The following is an 18,013-nucleotide window of genomic DNA, read 5'->3' on the forward strand; positions in this document are numbered from 1 at the left end:
GTATCCAAGTGCAAAGTGTTAATAGCAAGAGAAGAGAAATGGTGAGAGCAGGATACAAACAATTATACAGACATCCTGCGCAATCAGAAATGACTATTTCACTTGTTTCAAAAAAATGAACGTAATGCGTAGCAAATTTTTTTTTTAAGAACATTCCATGTTATTTGACTTACTAAAAAAAGCCAACAAAACTGGATTTTTGACTGATAACGGATAGCTGTCTCAATTGTCAATCAAAATGTCAGCAGCACCTTTACTGTAAATGTATAATAATTATTACATTAAAGCTGCTTCTAAAAGTTTAGGTTGAAAATTTGAAAAATAAATACACAACCACCCACCCACCACCACATTCCGGCAAAAAAATGTTTAAGTTGATGCCTACAATTAGGCATCAAATTAGATGTCTCATTTTCAGAGGAGCTCAGCACCTGGATCTCTCCTTAAATTGGGCAAAAAATTTGGCTACTAATCTACTGCAGGTACGGGGATGCAGGTTCAAAAATTCCCCAGGATGCAAAACATTTTGAAGTCTTTTTGTGAACCTCAGGACATGCCCCGTCTAAGAAGAATGTGCAAAAGTGACTTCATGGCTTCTTTCTTTTAAGAGGGAAACCTCTGCTTCTGCAGTTTCCCCAATTTCCTAGATGATATATAACCTGATGCATAACACCAGTTTGCATAAAGCCAGATGCTTTACACAGGATCCCATAATGTAGAAGGACAAACATGACCTGATGTATCATATTACTAGAGGAATTCAATGAAATACAGTTTTCTAAAAGTGTGACATTTTCAAGCACAGAAAAGATACTCTGTGTGTGATTATATATAAAACACCACATCTCACTATCTGGATAAAAAAACCCCTCTAGGTTCAGTATCTATTTACTTAATTTTATCTTCAACTTCTTACCTCACCATTGAATCTCCAAGTGTGGTATTTTCCTGACTTTTCTTATTGTTATTGAAAAAACACTACACTGAATCTGGTCCCTAGCAATCTGGCCAAAGAAATGGATGTGCCTTTTAAGAAGATTTGATGGTATGTGTGATCTATTTTCCCTGACTCCAGGAGATTGTGCATATCACCATTTGCTTTTTCATTTGTAAAATAAACAATTTATGCAATGTTCCATTTTAATATACCTCTTGGTAACTTGATTCCAAAGGATGATGATGACTGAACCATTTTTTAATTGTGTTTTCCTTCAATGGTCCTATCAATCCAGACTCCCTGTGGATCTTGGCTAGAGTTGTAGCATCTGACACCATCTGCACAAGTCCTAATCAGAGAGAAGGAGTCCACATGAAAAACTCACAATTTTAAAAGGAGGGGGCAGAGTGTTTATTAATCTGCATCACACTGTATCATATCACCCCCTGGAGAGAATTATACACACATTTCAATTAACCTTAAAAGTGTACACGGTATTGGATGATATAGAAGAAGGAAGATTGGGAGTTTCTCTTCTCCCTGCCTCATAAAACAAGAACAAAGGGCTATTCAATGAAATTAAAGGTAACAAATTAAAAACGGATCAATGGAAATGCTTTTCCACACAATGCACAACTAGACTGTGGAGTTCACTGCCACATGACATCATGGAGTCCAAGAATTTAGCAAGATTCAAAATGTTGTGTGGAAAAAGATTGTGAGGTGCTCAGATACTCTGGTCACAGAAGTACCTAAGATAGACAGACATCCAGGGTTTATTCTCATGCCCTCCCTGTAGCCTTTAAAAAATATCAAATTGAGAGTTAGTGTAATGGAGGGACCATAATTATAGCATCTTCATTCTCCAGATATAATATTTTATGGTTATTTTTTGAAGGGGAATCCTTCTGGTTCTGCCTTGTTCATGGAAAGAAAGGATGAAGAGGACCCCTTTTCAGTTCCCATCAACCACCTGCCACATCCCTGACTCCGCCATGGCTCCTGCAGGCCTCCCATTCCCCAAGCTTTCTCTGCAGTGTGGCTCAAAAAGCCGCAAATGCTGTATTTTTCATTTCTGTACTGTAGGTAATCTGGATACTTCAGCTCTTTATTGTGCTAGAATTATTTTCAGTAAAAAACGGTTTAGAGAGTCAGTAAAAAAAAAGTCTATTGCCATCAGTAAATTTCTTTAGCAAGTAATTGGCATCCTTGCTATGGCTTTGTTACAACAACCATAAAAGAAAGTTATAAATAAAGCTTTCATAAGAGTCAAGCTTGCCTTAAGCAGCGTGAACAGCAAGGGTGGTATTTCAAACAACACTGGGGGCTTTCTGGAACTTTATTAGTCTATAGCTGGCACGTAAAAAAGGGCCAGATTTGCAAAGGAGCTCAGCACCCAGTAATTCCCACTGCAACACTTCTGATCAGGTTTTCAAAAGTTCTTATTTGGTGCCTAAGTGGGAGGTTTTTTTGAGAGTCTAAGACCAGTTGTGGATGCCGAGGCTTTATATTCAGGCCTGGGTTGCTACAAAACCTCACTAACTTGGGTTGTATTTCTTCTGAAGGGAAAAAAAGAAGAAGTTACTCCCTAAATCTACAAAGATGTTTAGGACCCAACTGAGAGAGGTTCTGAGCACTCTTTTCCCTCAAAGGAGAAAAAGAAAAAGACACCTGCAAAGAGAAATACTAAAGGGAGGAGTGCTGTGTATTACTGGTTTACATGAGATATGCATCCTTTCTAATCTGTACTGACCTTGGCCTTTTCCTGTAGATAAACACTTATAAATGATCATTTGCATATCGAGTCCCTCCTGAAGCCAAATTCTGTCCATCACGCGAATAATCTGCAGAACCAGCATATCCTGACGTAGATCATCTCCAACCTGTGAAAAGGGCATGTGAAATTTGTGTTTCTCCTTGAATCCCAAAGAGAGACACTTTTCTATCTCTTTTGGATTTTTTCCAGGCCAAAAACCCCAGCTACTTTCATTTTACAGTAAACCCCTGTAGTTTTGCTCAAAGTGTTCATACTGTATCAGAAGGAAGAAAGAATGGGATGATTTATACAGACAAGAAGTGTTTTGGCAACCACACTAAAGGTACCATATGCCCTTTTTCTTGCTGCAACCTTTCAGTTTATTACTCACATGGAAATTACTGGTGTTTCAAACGCAATTGGGAGCTTGGATCTTTGTTAAGTGACATTTCAAAATCCATCCAATAGCAGATCCCTTTTCAGGAATGAGAGTACAAGTATTTGGCCTGACACTACACATCACAACTCGGTATTTGTAGCGGACTACAGGGCAACCTTATTACACGTACAAATGGTTTCCCTGACATGATTCAGATCCAGTTTCAAACAGCATTGTGTTGGTTAATGCTCCCCACATGGAGTCTGTTGATCAACAATCTTAGAGAAATCTTACTTTGCATCTTGTAATTAATGAAGGGATTATTTTCTACCGTAGCTGGGTAAATAGCCCGTAAAACAAAAGCTCTGCTATTCATCCCCGCCCCCTCAATGTCCAAATTGCATCTGGATTTCACTGGTATTTTCAAGCCTTCATCAGGAAAATCTTTCATAAATTGCTAGCTTTTAGTTACATTACAATGATTTGTTCCTTTATGATGTTCCTTTTACAGAAGCATCCTATTCTACATGCATTTAACGAGAGGTCATCAATTTCCCCCTATTTTTTAAAAAAATCCATTTCCCTTTTGTTTACAGCTTATCTTGATTCCAATTAATTATGCTCGGCAGCCAGACCTGAAGAGAATTCTTCCTGTGGTTGCTCACCACTGTTCGAAACGGTTACGATTTTATTTAAGCATTATCTATTACAAATAATGAAGCATATTATGAGCCAAATTATGGCTGCTGCTACACAGGTATGCTGGATGGGAGAAGGTGCAGGGAACTTCATAACACTATTGGCATCGCTGCCAGTGTTTATTGCCCCAGAGGTGAACATTGGGTGGGATGACGAGGCATCTGCCTCTCCTTCCACTTTAAGCCCCTGGTTTGTTATGTAAGTAATGCCAGGTACACACCTTTTCAAAAGGTAACAAAGGAAGATGAGTGTGCTTCCTCCAGTGTGGCCAGAAATGATATTCCTGTTCCTGGGCCATATGTGCATAAAATGCAAATTTCACCCAGGTGGGGTCTGTAGCATGAAATTTGTAGGCTTCTGTTTTCTAACTACGGCACCTTCTAACTTCTAAGAACTACCCCTTAAATCTTTGGAGGCAGCAACCATTTTGTGCTCTTCAGGTTGCTGTGGTCTATACAGAGAGCTCTCACACACACACATATCATGCTTTCTCAAGGAGGCTTTCCTACTGTTTCAGAGTAGCAGCCGTGTTAGTCTGTATTCGCAAAAAGAAAAGGAGGATTTGTGGCACCTTAGAGACTAACCAATTTATTTGAGCATAAGCTTTCGTGAGCTACAGCTCACTTCATTGGATGCATTGTTGTTTCTCTTAATCTGAAACAGAAGTAATTTTAGACTGAAGGCATATGTTTTTTCTCTTTGTGTATGGAAACATGACCATCCTCGGCTTAATTCCAAATACAACAATAGAGTTACTCCAGCGATGAATCCATCCCATTATTGAGGTGGTGTACCTCCTCTATCATTCCACAACATGATTGTCATGGGGCAGAGCTCTCCAGCACGGCCCTTGTGGCCGCTCATGGTCCTACAGGTACGTTGCACTTAGCAACCATTCAAGGTTCTTTCAATCAATTACCTTGACTAGATTGGTTCAAAACATGTACTCCCTCTCTCTCTCAGGGATGAAACCAGAATTTTCCTAAGGTGGGAATCCAGAGCTCTCCCTCCACTGCCCTGAATCCAGTCCCACACCTCGCCTCCACCCCCTGCCGCTTCCCAATACTCAGTCCTGAGCAGTCTCATGCTGCCTTGGCACCCAGATCCGTGCTCTCCCTCTTACATCCAGCTCCACAACAACTCTGCTCGTGCTCCCCACACCCAGCCCAGTGCTCTTCCCCCCACATTGATCTGCCCCCAGCTCTGAGATATCCCTCTTGCACGCAGCCCTACTCTGTTTTTTTCCTGGGGACTGGGAGTGCCTGACATCCATGGGTGCCAGAAGGACTGAGACAGCAGAGGGCCCAAGCAGGCACACAGAGTTGCAAGGCCATTCAAATTTGGCCCAGCCACCCCTCATCATGCCAGCAGGGAAGGGGGTGTGCTGTTATGCCACCCAGCTTTGGTCAGGGGCTAAGGGCAGGGGGGAAGGGCTAGGCTCCCTGCGCTCCCCCACTACCACCCTTAGCCAGCTTCTCCCTCAGCTGGCCCTTTCCCCCCAGTTAGTCATCAGGTGCAGCGTGTTCAGCAGGCTGCCTTCTCCTGCTAGTGGTAGCCCTGCTATAACATGAGGGAGGAGGTAGCTTTTGTGCCAGTCCCTTTCCTAAAACCCAGTTGGTTGGGTGAGAAGGGAGCCTCTCTCTTGACTCTTTGCAAGGCTCCTGGCCCCCGGCCTTTAAAGACACAGGGACAGGATTTCCTCCCAAGCACCACTCATTCCCAGGACTAGTTCCTCTCTCTAACTATCTCCTGAGTTGTTGTATATACGTCAGACCTTTCCAAATCTTAAGGGGCCATGCCACATGATGGGAATGGGCTGATCACTTGGCACCTCTACTCCATCACATTGACTCTGACTTGGAGAGCCAGAATTGAGTCCTATATGTTTTGTGCTGAATGTAACCTTTAGAACGGTAGTATTTTATCTGCTAGACAGGGCTACTGTACAATAAAGTCCTTTCCTTGAACAGTCATTTCTCTGGACTTTGTCCTTAGACCTCAAGAAGGTAAATACACTATGTTATCCTTTATTGTTTAGCCTGGTGGGCTCCACTGAGTTAAAAGCACACATTGTTTTCCTAGAATGCATTTGATTTTCTACCAATCAAAACTTTGGATGCTTTAATATATTTCCTTAATATATTGTATTTAAACATCTAGCATCAAATAGGATTATGAAAACTGAGCAGCACAGCCAAATCAAACACCTCAGGCACAAGATCTGAAGGTTTCTTTTTCAATGAGTATTAAATTAACATTTTGTATACAAAATGAACTGGGGGTTAGTTGTATGAATAACCTACCTTAAAAATAACATTGATGTTTCTACTAAGTGTATCTGTATTGATGAAGGAGATTTTCAATGGAAAAGCATTGGACGTGAAATATGAACATGCCTTTAGAAAAAAACAATACAGACATAAAATTAAATATAGTGTATTATAGGCTAAAAGCAGTAGAACATTTCCCTGAGAAGATGTGACGTCTTGAAATATTTATCAGCAGCACAGGTAACAAAAATAATAGTCCTTGATATTAGAGATTGTTGAACTGGTTCAGAAAAGAAGAATCTCTGCTTCCTTTGACACTTTGCCCATCTCTACCATCATGTTCAAACTTATTTTTTATTTTCCCCAGGTCATTCAGTGCTACATTTTGGCTGGGACTGGAAAGACCAAAGTGATGCAAGGCAGACCCAATCAAAAGCTGCAATGCATTTGTGAACACTGCGATCTAAAGATTTTTTTTTTTTGGTCTTATTTTGTCAGTGGGTAGCCTGATCCTGCAATCCTTATGGAGGCAAATCACCCATTAATTTTAATGGGTCTCTAAGCCTGGGTGAGGAGTGCAGCAAATTCCAATCATCATAATCTACATTATTTGGAGCCTATCTTAAACCTTAACTGTTGGCATCATATAGCGCCTTCCACCTGAAGACCTCAAAAGGCTTTTAAAACCATTAATGAACTAAGCTTTGAAAACCCCTGTGAGTTAGGTGAGTATTATCACCACCACTATAAAAAGAGAAAAACTGAGAAAGACAAAGCAATGGCCTGCTTTTCAGAAATAATAAGCACCCCACAGCTCCCATTAAAATCAGCACTGGGTGTATGCAAGGGTGGAAAATTTGAAGAAAAATTATAATATAGACAGCTATATATTGCCTTTCATCCAGGGATCTCAAAGTATATTAGAAACATTACTTAAGCCTCTGTACACGCATGTGAAGTTTGAGAACTATATATTATACTATGTAACAGATGAATAAATTTGAGGCACAGATGGTGAAATCCTAACTGCACTGAAATCAACAGGAGTTTTTCTTCAGTGGGGCAAGGATTTCACTCAGAGTGACTGAAAGATTTTGCCACCGGTTAATGTACGATAATGCACCAGTGGTTGAGCTGGAAAAGGATCCTGGAGGCTTGACTCTTAGTTTAATCAGTAGACAATGCTGAAATGAATTATGGTTTGATTATTAGGAGTATTCTAAAAATGTTAGAGTTCATGAAATATAACATGCATTTCAGTCTAGTGGCTGCAGACAAAGAACAACTGATATAAGAAAATGAATACATACACATACATCAATCAAGATTTAATGTTAGTCAAGCCAATCTAGTGTGGTATCCATAGCTTAGTTGGATAGTTAGAGTCCTCCCCAATAGTCATTATTCTCAGAAAATCTGAAAGCAGTGAGAAAGAGTAAGCTTCAAAATTCTTCTGATTTTAAGTCTTCCACAATTGGCCCAGTCCAGCAGGGTTCTAAGAAGCTTCAGTTCTCATCAAGTCTGAAGAGCCATTACTGGGAGAGCCACAGGTCAAAGAAGGTTGAAGGGCTCGGCTCCTCTCACGATCAGGTCCATTGTGGGTTATGGGCCACAGAGCAAAATTACAGCGCAAAGTGCTGTAATTATAGAGCTATAACTTTAAAAGCCCCTCAGACCTGTACATATTATATTTTCCTTGTGGCTGGGTACATCTTCTCCCAACAACACTGAATCCTCTGGTGTAACATTTGTATGTCATAATGTTGATAAAACATGAATGACACAGTCCTGGCAGTCTGGTCAATGAAGTCAAACATATGAAACAATACACAAGTTTCCTCCATTCAGCAGTAGTTTTTAATAAGGATAACTTGCACAGGTAAGCACAGGCGGCTGAGTCTGCAAACATTTACCATGCAAAATCTCACAGGTTCAATGGGAGGAGGGCCAGTGCTACAGCTAAGCACCCCTCATCTCCGAAAGCTGTCAGGTTCAGGGAGGAAAAGCTGCCAGCAAGAATCTGCACTGGTGTGGCAGCAACCAGCTGTTGCTTCAGGGGGCACTTTTAAAGAAGCAGATACCCCATTCCCCTCAAAAGCTGCTTTGAGAAAAGCTGGGCTGGAACCATGCTAGTCACAATTTGGAGTCTCTGTTGCCACGCTGATGTTGTAAGGGGAGAGAGAGACACTTAAATCGGCAAATACCACCTCTCCCCCTAGCTGGGCTGAAGACATCGCTAAAAATATCAGTCCTGTGAATGGCTGCCTATGTGACCCCTGTCTAATGCCGACCGTTAAAGGGGATACTCATAAGTAAAGATTTGCAGGATCATGACCTAGTTCATACAACAGTTCATTCACTAGTACTCATTACTCTAAAAATAAAATACTCTATAGAGTAAAATGGACTTACATCTGCATCTATGCCTCGTACAACAAGTGCAGGATTCAGGGGAAGCCGGCAAACATTTACCTCATGGAAGAACTGCTTAAGTTTGTTGATTTCTATCTTTAGCACCTCCTGTGAGAGATCAATCATTATGACAACTTGAAACAACATCACAGCAGTTTTTTAATTGCCAACTCTCTTGCTATATTTTAATAAGATAGTGAATCAAATTTCTGGTCTTAGTAATATCAATGCAGCCTCATAAGAGTTAATGGGATGGCACCAGTGTGCAGTAACTGAGACTAAGAATTGTGATCATGGTCTGCGTCTGTGTCCTTGTTGTCTACAGTGTCCTCCTTGGGGGCTTTTTAGCTACGCCCCTGTTGTTCTGAATAGCATTTTTTTCTTATGACATTTTTCTCTAACCAAGTTCACAATGGGTGGTTTATTGCTTCAGGACTGTTGCCTTGCCTCCCCTTGCTAAGTGTGGGTATGCCAATTACAAGGTTTGGGTTTTTCTGGCTTTACAGCCTCTTGATTGGTCTCTGAGGTCTAGCTGATGTACCAAAAAGGTGTCACACACATCTACTGCTTTCTTCTTACAATGGCACACACTCTCTTTCGCTCTGCCAAATCATTGTGTCTTTTTCTTCGAAGTTTGTTTAAGTGGGACATTCTGGTTTTGTTTTGGTTTTGGTTTTTGTTTTTGTTTTCTTTTTCCTTGGCAGGATTTTAGGTGGGAAGGCTAAGACAGACACAGAGGCAGCAGTGGCAGTGACCCAAGCACTGGAAGAGACAATGAAGATGACCAGGGATGTGGAAGCTACAGAATGTACATGATCCTGGAGCAAGGTACCTGAAAAGTGCTTCATTTGTATGAAGTGCTGCCTGATAGTACTGATGGATGAGAAGATCCAAAGCTTGGAGATGCAGGTGAAAACTATGGTTGAGTTTCAAAGGGGATTTGAGCAAATGATGGAACAAAGGAAAATGGAGGCTGAAGGGAAAATGAAAGCTGGACTGAAGAACTCGGTGGGGAAGACTTCTGGCTGAGGAAAGTGGCCAGTGGAAGCATGTGGCTACGAGAATCAAGCCGAGGAAAAGACCGGCTAGTTAAAGGGAACAGGTTTGCTGAGTTGGAAAAAGAAGAAGGGGCAGAGCAGGCTGTAACTGAAGGAGGGAGGACAAGGAAGAAAGAAGAGCAGCTAGTCCTACAGGAAGAGGGGAAGAGCCAATGGAGATACCCAGAGTTCAGAGTCCCAGGAGGATACAGGAAGACTCGCAGAAGATTTCAAGGGAAAATAAAAGACAAAAGGACTCTCAGCCAGAAAGAACAGGAGAAACGCTGGAGAATCACACCATCACAAGGAAAAGGCAGGCCTACGTGACTGGTGACTTCCAGCTAAGAAAAACAGACAGGCCTGTCACCAGAGCTGATCCAGAGAACAGAAGGGTGTGCTGTCTTCCAGGAGCTTAGATACAGGATGTGGACCTGAAGCTGAAGAGGATCCTAATGGGAGTAGGAAAGAATCCACTGATAGTCCTTCATGTGGGAACAAATGATACTGTTAGATTCTAGCTGGAACATATCAAGGGAGAATCGCCAGGCTGGGGAAGACGCTTAAGGAAATGAAGGCTCAGGTCATCTTCAGTGGGATTCTGCCTGTCCCTAGAGGAGGAGAATGAAGGCAGGACAAGATTATGATGATCAACAGATGACTCAGGCAGTGGTGCTATAAGGAGGACTTTGGGATGTCTGACCACTGGGAGGCATTAATGGGATGGAATCCACCTGACTAGGGAGGGAAATAGACTTCTGGGATGGAGACTGGCACAACTGACTAAAGGAGCTTTAAAGTAGGAGTTCAGGGGAGATGGTTGGGAAATGCTCATGTAATCTCCAGGCCTGATTCTAACATTGAAAGGGAGGAAAATCAAGTAAGAAAGGAAACAGTAATGGAGAATGGACATTAAGAGGAAGGACAGTGCGGAAACCAGTCAAATAGGTGACACTGGCAGTAGAATGACTGTACCCAATTGGGCAAGGAACGTGGGTGAAGCAAAGCAGCAACAATTAAGATGTTTGTACACCAATGTAAGGAGCCTGGGTAAGAAAATGGAGGAACTAGAGCTACTGGTGTAAGAACTGAAACCAGATATTATGGGGCTAACAGAAACGTGGTGGAATAGTAGTCATGACAGGAGTACAGGTATTGAAGGGTATGTGCTGTTTAGGAAAGACAGAAAAAGGCAAAGGTGGTAGGGTAGCCTTGTATATCAATGATGAGGTAGACTGTAAAGAATTTGGAAGTGATAGAATTGATAAGACAGTGTCTGTTTGGGCCAAAATCACTTTGGGGAAGAAAGCTACTAGTGGTTCTCCTGGGATAGCGCTTGGGGTGTGCTACAGATTCCCAGGATCTGATTTGGATATGGAAAGAGACCTCTAATGTTTTTAATTAAATAAATACTACTGGGAATTGTGTGATTATATGACACTTTAACTTTCCACATATAGATTGGAGGACAAGTGCTACTACTAATAGTAGGGCCCAGATTTTCCTGAATGTGATAGCTGACAGATTTCTTCCCCAAATAGTTGCTGAACCAACAGGAGATGATTCCATTTTAGATTTGGTTTTGGTGAGTAGTGAGGACCTCATACAAGAACTGGTTGTAGGGGACAAACTTGGTTCGAGTGATCATGAGCTAATACATTTTAAACTAAATGGAAGGATAAACAAAAAATAGATCTGCAAGTAGGGTCCTTGATTTCAAAAGGGTTAGCTTTAAAAATTAAGGCAATTAGTTAGGGAAGTGGCCTGGATCTGAATGTGGAGGAGGCTTGGAATTACTTTAAGTAAAAGCTGCCGAAGCTGTCTGAAGCCTGCATCCCAAGCAAGGGGAAACAATACTTAGGGAAGGGTTGCAGACCAAGCTGGATGAGCAAGCATCTCAAATAGGTGATTAAGAGAAAGCAGAAAGCCTACAAGGAATGGAAGATGGGAAGGATCAGCAAGGAAAGCTACCTCTTGGAGGTCGGAAAGTGTAGGGATAAAGTGAGAACTAGCAAAAGCCAAGCAGAGTTGGATCTTACAAAGGGAATTAAAACCAATAGTAAAAGGTTCTGTAACCATATAAATAAGAAGGAAAGAAGAAGTGGGACCACTAAGCACGGAGGATGGAGTGGAGATTAAAGATTACCTAGGGATGGCCCAAAACCTAAACAAATACCTTGTCTCAGTTTTTAATGAGGCTACTGAAGAGTTTAGGGGTAGTGGCAGGGTGCCTCATGGCAATGAGGATACGGAAGTAGAAATTACCACAGCCGAGGTGGAATTCAAACTCAAACAGCTTAATCAGACTACATTGGTGGGCCTGGAAAATCTCCATCCAAACGTATTAAAGGAACTGGCACATGAAATCGCAAGACCAATAGCAAGGATTTTTAATGAATCTGTATACTTGGGGGTCATATCCTATGACTGGAGAACTGCTAATATAGTTCCTATTTTTAAGAAAAGGAAAAAAAAAATAGATCTGGGAAACTATAGGCCTGGCTAGTTTGACCTCAATAGCATGCAAGGTCTTGGAACAAATTTAGAAAGAGAAAGTAGTTAAGGACATAGAGGTAAACAGGAATTGGGATAAAATACAAAATGGTTTTACAAAAGATAGATTGTGCCAGACAAACCTGACCTCCTCCTTTGAGAAGATAACTGATTTTTTTAGACAAAGGAAATGTAGTAGATCTAATCTACCTGGATTTCAGTAAGGCATTTGCTACAGTTCCACATGGGAAATTATTAGTTAAATTGGAGAAGATGGGGATTAATATAAGAATTGAAAGGTGTATAAGGAACCAGTTAAAGCAGAAACAATAATGGGTCACACTGAAAGGTGAACTGACATGCTGGAGGGAAGTTACTAGTTGAGTTCCTCAGGGACTGGTCTTGGAACTAATCTTATTTAACATTTTATTAATAACCTTGGCACAAAAAGTGGGAGTGTGCTAATAAAACTGAGGTTGACACAAAGTTGGGAGGAATTGCCAATACAGACGAGACCAGGAATATCAGACAAGATGATCTCAAAACTGGAGTAACAGAAATGGGATGAAATTTAATAGTGCAAGATCATGCTTTTAGGGACGAACAACAAGAATTTTTGCTATAAGGTGGGGACGTATCAGTGGGAAGTGACAGAGGAGGAGAAAGACCTGGGTGTATTGGTTGATCACAAGATGACAATGTGAAACGGCTGTGAAAAAGGCTGTGAAAAACGGCTAATGCAGTCCTAGGATGCATCAGGCGAGGTATTTCCGGTAGAGTTAGGGAAATGTTAGTACCATTATTCAAAGTACTGGTGAGACCTCATCTGGAATATTGTATGCTGTTCTGGTCTTCCAAATTGAAGAAAGATGGAACAGGTGCGGAGAAGGGCTACTAGGATGATCCGAGCAATTGAATACCAATCTTATGAGAGGAGACTCAAAGAGCTTGGCTTGTTTAGCATAACCAAAAGAAGGCTGAGAGGAGATAGGATTGCTCTCTATAAATACATCAGAGGGATAAATACCAGGGAGGGAGAGAAATTACTGAAGTTAAGCGCCAATGTAGACACAAGAACAAATGGATATAAACTGGCCATCAGCAAGTTTAGGCTTGAAATTAGGCGAAGATAGAGGAGTGAAGTTCTGGAGCAGCCTCCCTAGGAGCAGTGGGGGAAAAACTGGCTTCAAGACTGATCTTGATAAATGTATGGAGGGGATGGTATGATGAGACTGCCTACAATGACATGTAACTGATCTGCAACTGCTAGCAGCAAATATCTCCAATGGCCGGTGATGGGACACTAGATGGGGAAGGCTCTGAGTTACAACAGAGAATTCTTTCCCAGGGGTCTAGCTGGTGGGTCTTGCCCACATGCTCAGGGTCTAACTGATCAGCATATCTGGGGTTGGAAAGGAATTTTCCTGCAGATCAGATTAGCAGAGACCCTGGGATATTTTTTTTAACCTTCCTCTGCAGCCCAGGGCATGAGTCCCTTGCACGTTTAAATTAGAGTAAATGGTGAATTCTCTATAACTTGATGTCTTTAAACCATGATTTGAGGACTTCAGTAACTCAGCCAGAGGTTGCGGTCTATTATAGGAGTGGGTGGGTGAAGTTCTGTGGCCTGCACTGTGCAGGAGCTCAGACTAGATGATCACGATGGTCCTTTCTGATCTCAAAATCTATGACTCTAAGTTTTCTCTCTCTTTTTAAAATCCTTGAGTCCTTAGTAGAGGCAAAACAGAGTCCAGACTCTGACAACATGCAGTGATAGGTCTTAACTTTATTTGGCTCTCTGGTCTGTCTAGTTGAGATCTCAGCAAGAAAGAGTTTAGCCGTCAGCTAAGTAACAATAATGGCTACTTCAGTAACCACGTGGGCTAAAGTTAGAATGTGCCTGAGCTTCATGCAAACTGCATATGTTGGAGGAGAAGTATCCAAGCCCTTTGGAACAGGGGATACATCTTCTATCTATTAATAGGTGTGATGTGGGCAGTGCCTTCTTTGAGATGTTAAATACTCTCCGCTCCCATTGGCTTTGTTGAGAATTGAGAATGCTCAGCATCTCAAAGGAAGCACTTAGCATCTCCCAGAAATCTAACATTAAACTTGTAAAGAGACACTAAATACTAGAGGAGCGTGTCTCAAACTGGGGTCCGCAAGCCCCTGAGGGTTTCCATGGGAGTCTGCAGGCCCTGCTGATCAACTCCTCCCCCTCAACTCCTCCCTCTCCCGCCCAGTGCCTCCTGCAAGCTAGACGTCTGGCAGTGCAGTGGGGCTAAGGCAGGCTTCCTACCTGCCCTGGCTCTGTGCCGCTCCCAGAAGCTGCCAGCATGTCCCTGAGGCCCTGGGGAACAAGGGGTCTTTGCACGCTGCCCCCATCGTGAGTGCTGACTCCAGAAACTGCAGCCAATCGGAGCTGCAGGGGTGGTGCCTGCGGGCAGAGGCAGTGCACAGAGACCCCCTGTTCCCCTCAGTCTCTTTTGGGAGCAGCCAGAGGTAAGCACAGCCCAGCTGGAGCTCTCACCCACTCCCACACTGCTACCCGCTGCCCCAGTCCAGAGCCCGCACCCAAACTCCCTCCCAGAACCCATCCCCCTCACCTCCTCCCACACACAAACTCCCTCCCAGGGCCTGCACCCAAACTTCCTCTCAGAGCCCGCACCCCCTCCTGCACCCAAACTCTCCCAGAGCCCACACCCTCTTCTGAATCTCAACCCTGTGCCCCAACCTGGTGAAAGTGTGTAAGGGTGCGGGGGGAGAGCGAGCGATGGAGGGAGGGTAGATGGAGTGATCAGGGGATGGGGCCTTGGAGAAGGGGCAGGGCAAGGCCTGAGTGGGGAGGTTTGGAGGTGGTGGGGGGGGCTGAAAATTTTACATCAAAACGGGGGTCCTTGGGTTGCTAAAGTTTGAGAACTGCTGCACTAGAGTCTTGAGATCTCCCTGCTATAAGCAAACTAAGTTCAAAAGGTAAACATTTTCAGAAGAGGTTTGGGCTTTATCTGGGGTTAATAGATTGATGGATGTTGGAGACATCATCCTTGGCCACATTTAGTGATGTGGCTCAAAAGGTTATGGATATTTTGATATGAATATGGACCAAAGACATTAACTGTGGCTCAGGTATTACAGCTCATTAAAAATAGTTGACAGTTGTGGCTGTGCCTTTACAAATACTTACATTATGACAGGTTTCAGAGTAGCAGCCGTGTTAGTCTGTATCCGCAAAAAGAAAAGGAGTACTTGTGGCACCTTAGAGACTAACCAATTTATTTGAGCATAAGCTTTTGTGAGTTACAGCTCACTTCATTGGATGCATACTGTGGAAACTGCAGAAGACATTATATACACACAGAGACCATGAAACAATACCTCCTCCCACCCCACTCTCCTGCTGGTAATAGCTTATCTAAAGTGATCACTCTCCTTACAATGTGTATGATAATCAAGGTGGGCCATTTCCAGCACAAATCCAGGTTTTCTCACCCCCCCCCCTTTTTTTTTCCAAAAACCACACACACAAACTCAAACCAGCAGGAGAGTGAGTTTGTGTGTGTGGTTTTTGGAAAGGGGGAGGGGGTGAGAAAACCTGGATTTGTGCTGGAAATGGCCCACCTTGATTATCATACACATTGTAAGGAGAGTGATCACTTTAGATAAGCTATTACCAGCAGGAGAGTGGGGTGGGAGGAGGTATTGTTTCATGGTCTCTGTGTATATAATGTCTTCTGCAGTTTCCACCGTATGCATCCGATGAAGTGAGCTGTAGCTCACGAAAGCTTATGCTCAAATAAATTGGTTAGTCTCTAAGGTGCCACAAGTACTCCTTTTCTTTTTACATTATTATAGGATTCTTGGTGACCACTATGCTAAGTATATAGACTGCCACAAATGCTGAGGTGTTTATCTGCTTTTCCAAGGCAAACTGGAAGATTGGAATGGTACCCACTGTATACGATTAAGAAGCTTAGCCTTGGGATTTACGCATATTTACTTGGGATTTACTAATTAGAGGGCAGAGTTTACATTCCTCCCACAAAAAGAAACAAACCAATAAATGTGTACATGAGTGCAGAATAGCACAAACTTTGGGGGACTTTTTATTCAAAATATGGAGCTATTTACTATAACAAAGGGCAATTTTGGAGATAGATGCTATCGCTTCAAAATTAAAAGTTATTTGTACAAAACAGAGGCAAAGGAAAAAAAAGTCTTAACAAACCTGTTTTTTGGGGTCGCTGGCAGCCTTGACTTTTTCAGCAACATCTCCCAGAATTTTGATAAGTTTCCTCTCCTTAGAAAACTCATCATTTAAGGTTTTTCCTGCGCAGAATTGGACAGCAGCTAGTAGTTTCTGATACCAGCTTTTGAAATGAGCTTCATTCTGTGCATCCTTTAAAAGCCTGAAGGGAGGAGGGAGAAAAAAGTTGTGTACCTAAAACTGATGTTTTTTTATACCACCTCTAACAAGAACAATGGACATACTCCAGACTAATCTGTATTTGGTGGCTTTGGGCAGTTTAACAGGAGAGAATGGAAAAAATGTTGTTTATTTGTTGGCAGTAGTCAAGTCTCATCTGATAACTAATGAGATTCCAAGAGTGTAAAATCGATAGGAACCTGCTATTTCTTATTGCCATCCACAGAGCAGTTTCTGCACTTGCTTCTTATTTCTAAAAGAAACATTTGTCAGAAGAATGTATTTTCTACTTTCTTTTGTTCAGTTTTATACATATACACACACAATACCCACCCCAGCAACTTCACATGTGCACAAACAGACTTTGCATACAGCGGATACATTTTAAAAGTTCATCGTGGTCTTAAAGGTGCTACCAGTTTCAGCTGTATTCACCATTTTTAAGTGCAGGAATATTCCTGAAATCCATAAAACCTCTAAACCCTGAGTTAACTTTTTAAGTGCATCCACTGCATCCATCTCTTCTTTGTCAGAGGTGGATCCAGACTAAAAACCCAGTTCTGATTCTGACGAACTTTGGGGAAGTTTTATGACGAGTCATCATCAACATGTCTTGACTAGGGGGTGGGGTAGCGTAACAGGTATATTAATCTTTTGAGCCTCATCCAATTTTCTTCTCCATCCACAGCCCTGTCCACATGGGGAAAAATATGCTTTTTGCAATTGAATTTATTTAACTCAATTGGAAACCCCTATGCCCCTTCACCTTTAACATCCAAGTAGAGACAGTTCAACACCTTTAAGATCATTTGAGCTGGTCTTGGTGTATGCTAGTTCAACTGAAAAAAAAAGTCTTCTTTTTTTCAGCCTGTGTAGATATAGAGCTCATTTGTCATCAGCTTTCTGCCCATCTCCTGTTTTGTTCTTCTACCCCTCTATAAGCAGCATTAGACCACTCCCAGCCTCATGATCCTCCCACAACCCCACCCCCAAAACATCCCATTCTGCCAGTAATCCTGCCTGATCCCCAAAATAACTTCCCCAGCTGACCTGGCCACTGAACCCTAAGAACAGCTTTAGTTATCTAAGGTTGTCCACCTGAAACCTAGCAAGTTTAAGGGTTAAAGGAAACAACATGCATACACATATTAATAGGACACACATTAGCAGAGAAAAGATTTTATTGCACAGATGGCAGAACATAAATTGGGGCTCCCCAACGCACCTTAACTCTGCCCCTTTTTGTCACTGTACTACAATAAAGCTACTACAGCCAAGCATTTATATATGTTGTGCCTGAAATCTGTGTTCAGATTTAACTGAATAAAAGTAGAGTGTAAGGATTTCATGAATTTTTCCCTGCTGACTTTTTTTGTTCTCTTTGTTGCCTTTTATGAAGACAATTGCTCCCCTGGAGCTTCCTCTGCCACCAAGAGAAAGTGACAATTCAATACAGAATAATATCACCTGCTGGTTTCTGACAAACCTTCCCAATAGCATAAAAAATCTGAATTTTTACAGGTTTGTAAGCACTGCAAACACTGAAAGTACCTGTAGTGTTCTGCTAGTAATGCCTAGACACGTAAGAGAGGAGATACGAGAAGTAAGTT

The 18,013-nt window shown here is 42.2% G+C and overlaps 1 protein-coding gene across 1 annotated transcript in view; it reads right to left on the reverse strand.

The window, feature by feature from the left end:
* Positions 1-18,013, reverse strand: part of PIK3C2G (phosphatidylinositol-4-phosphate 3-kinase catalytic subunit type 2 gamma) — a 276,099-nt gene that overhangs the window by 109,623 nt on the left and 148,463 nt on the right. Inside the window, exons 18-22 of the mRNA XM_048827594.2 lie at positions 16,206-16,386; positions 8,454-8,561; positions 6,075-6,167; positions 2,691-2,820; positions 1,150-1,286 (exon numbers count right to left, since the gene is read on the reverse strand). Of these exons, the coding sequence (XP_048683551.2) occupies positions 1,150-1,286; positions 2,691-2,820; positions 6,075-6,167; positions 8,454-8,561; positions 16,206-16,386 (649 nt within the window). The remainder of the gene's footprint in view (positions 1-1,149; positions 1,287-2,690; positions 2,821-6,074; positions 6,168-8,453; positions 8,562-16,205; positions 16,387-18,013) is intronic.

The sequence above is a fragment of the Caretta caretta genome, chromosome 1 (genome assembly GCF_965140235.1).
Source record: "Caretta caretta isolate rCarCar2 chromosome 1, rCarCar1.hap1, whole genome shotgun sequence".
Classification (NCBI taxonomy): Eukaryota; Metazoa; Chordata; order Testudines; family Cheloniidae; genus Caretta; species Caretta caretta.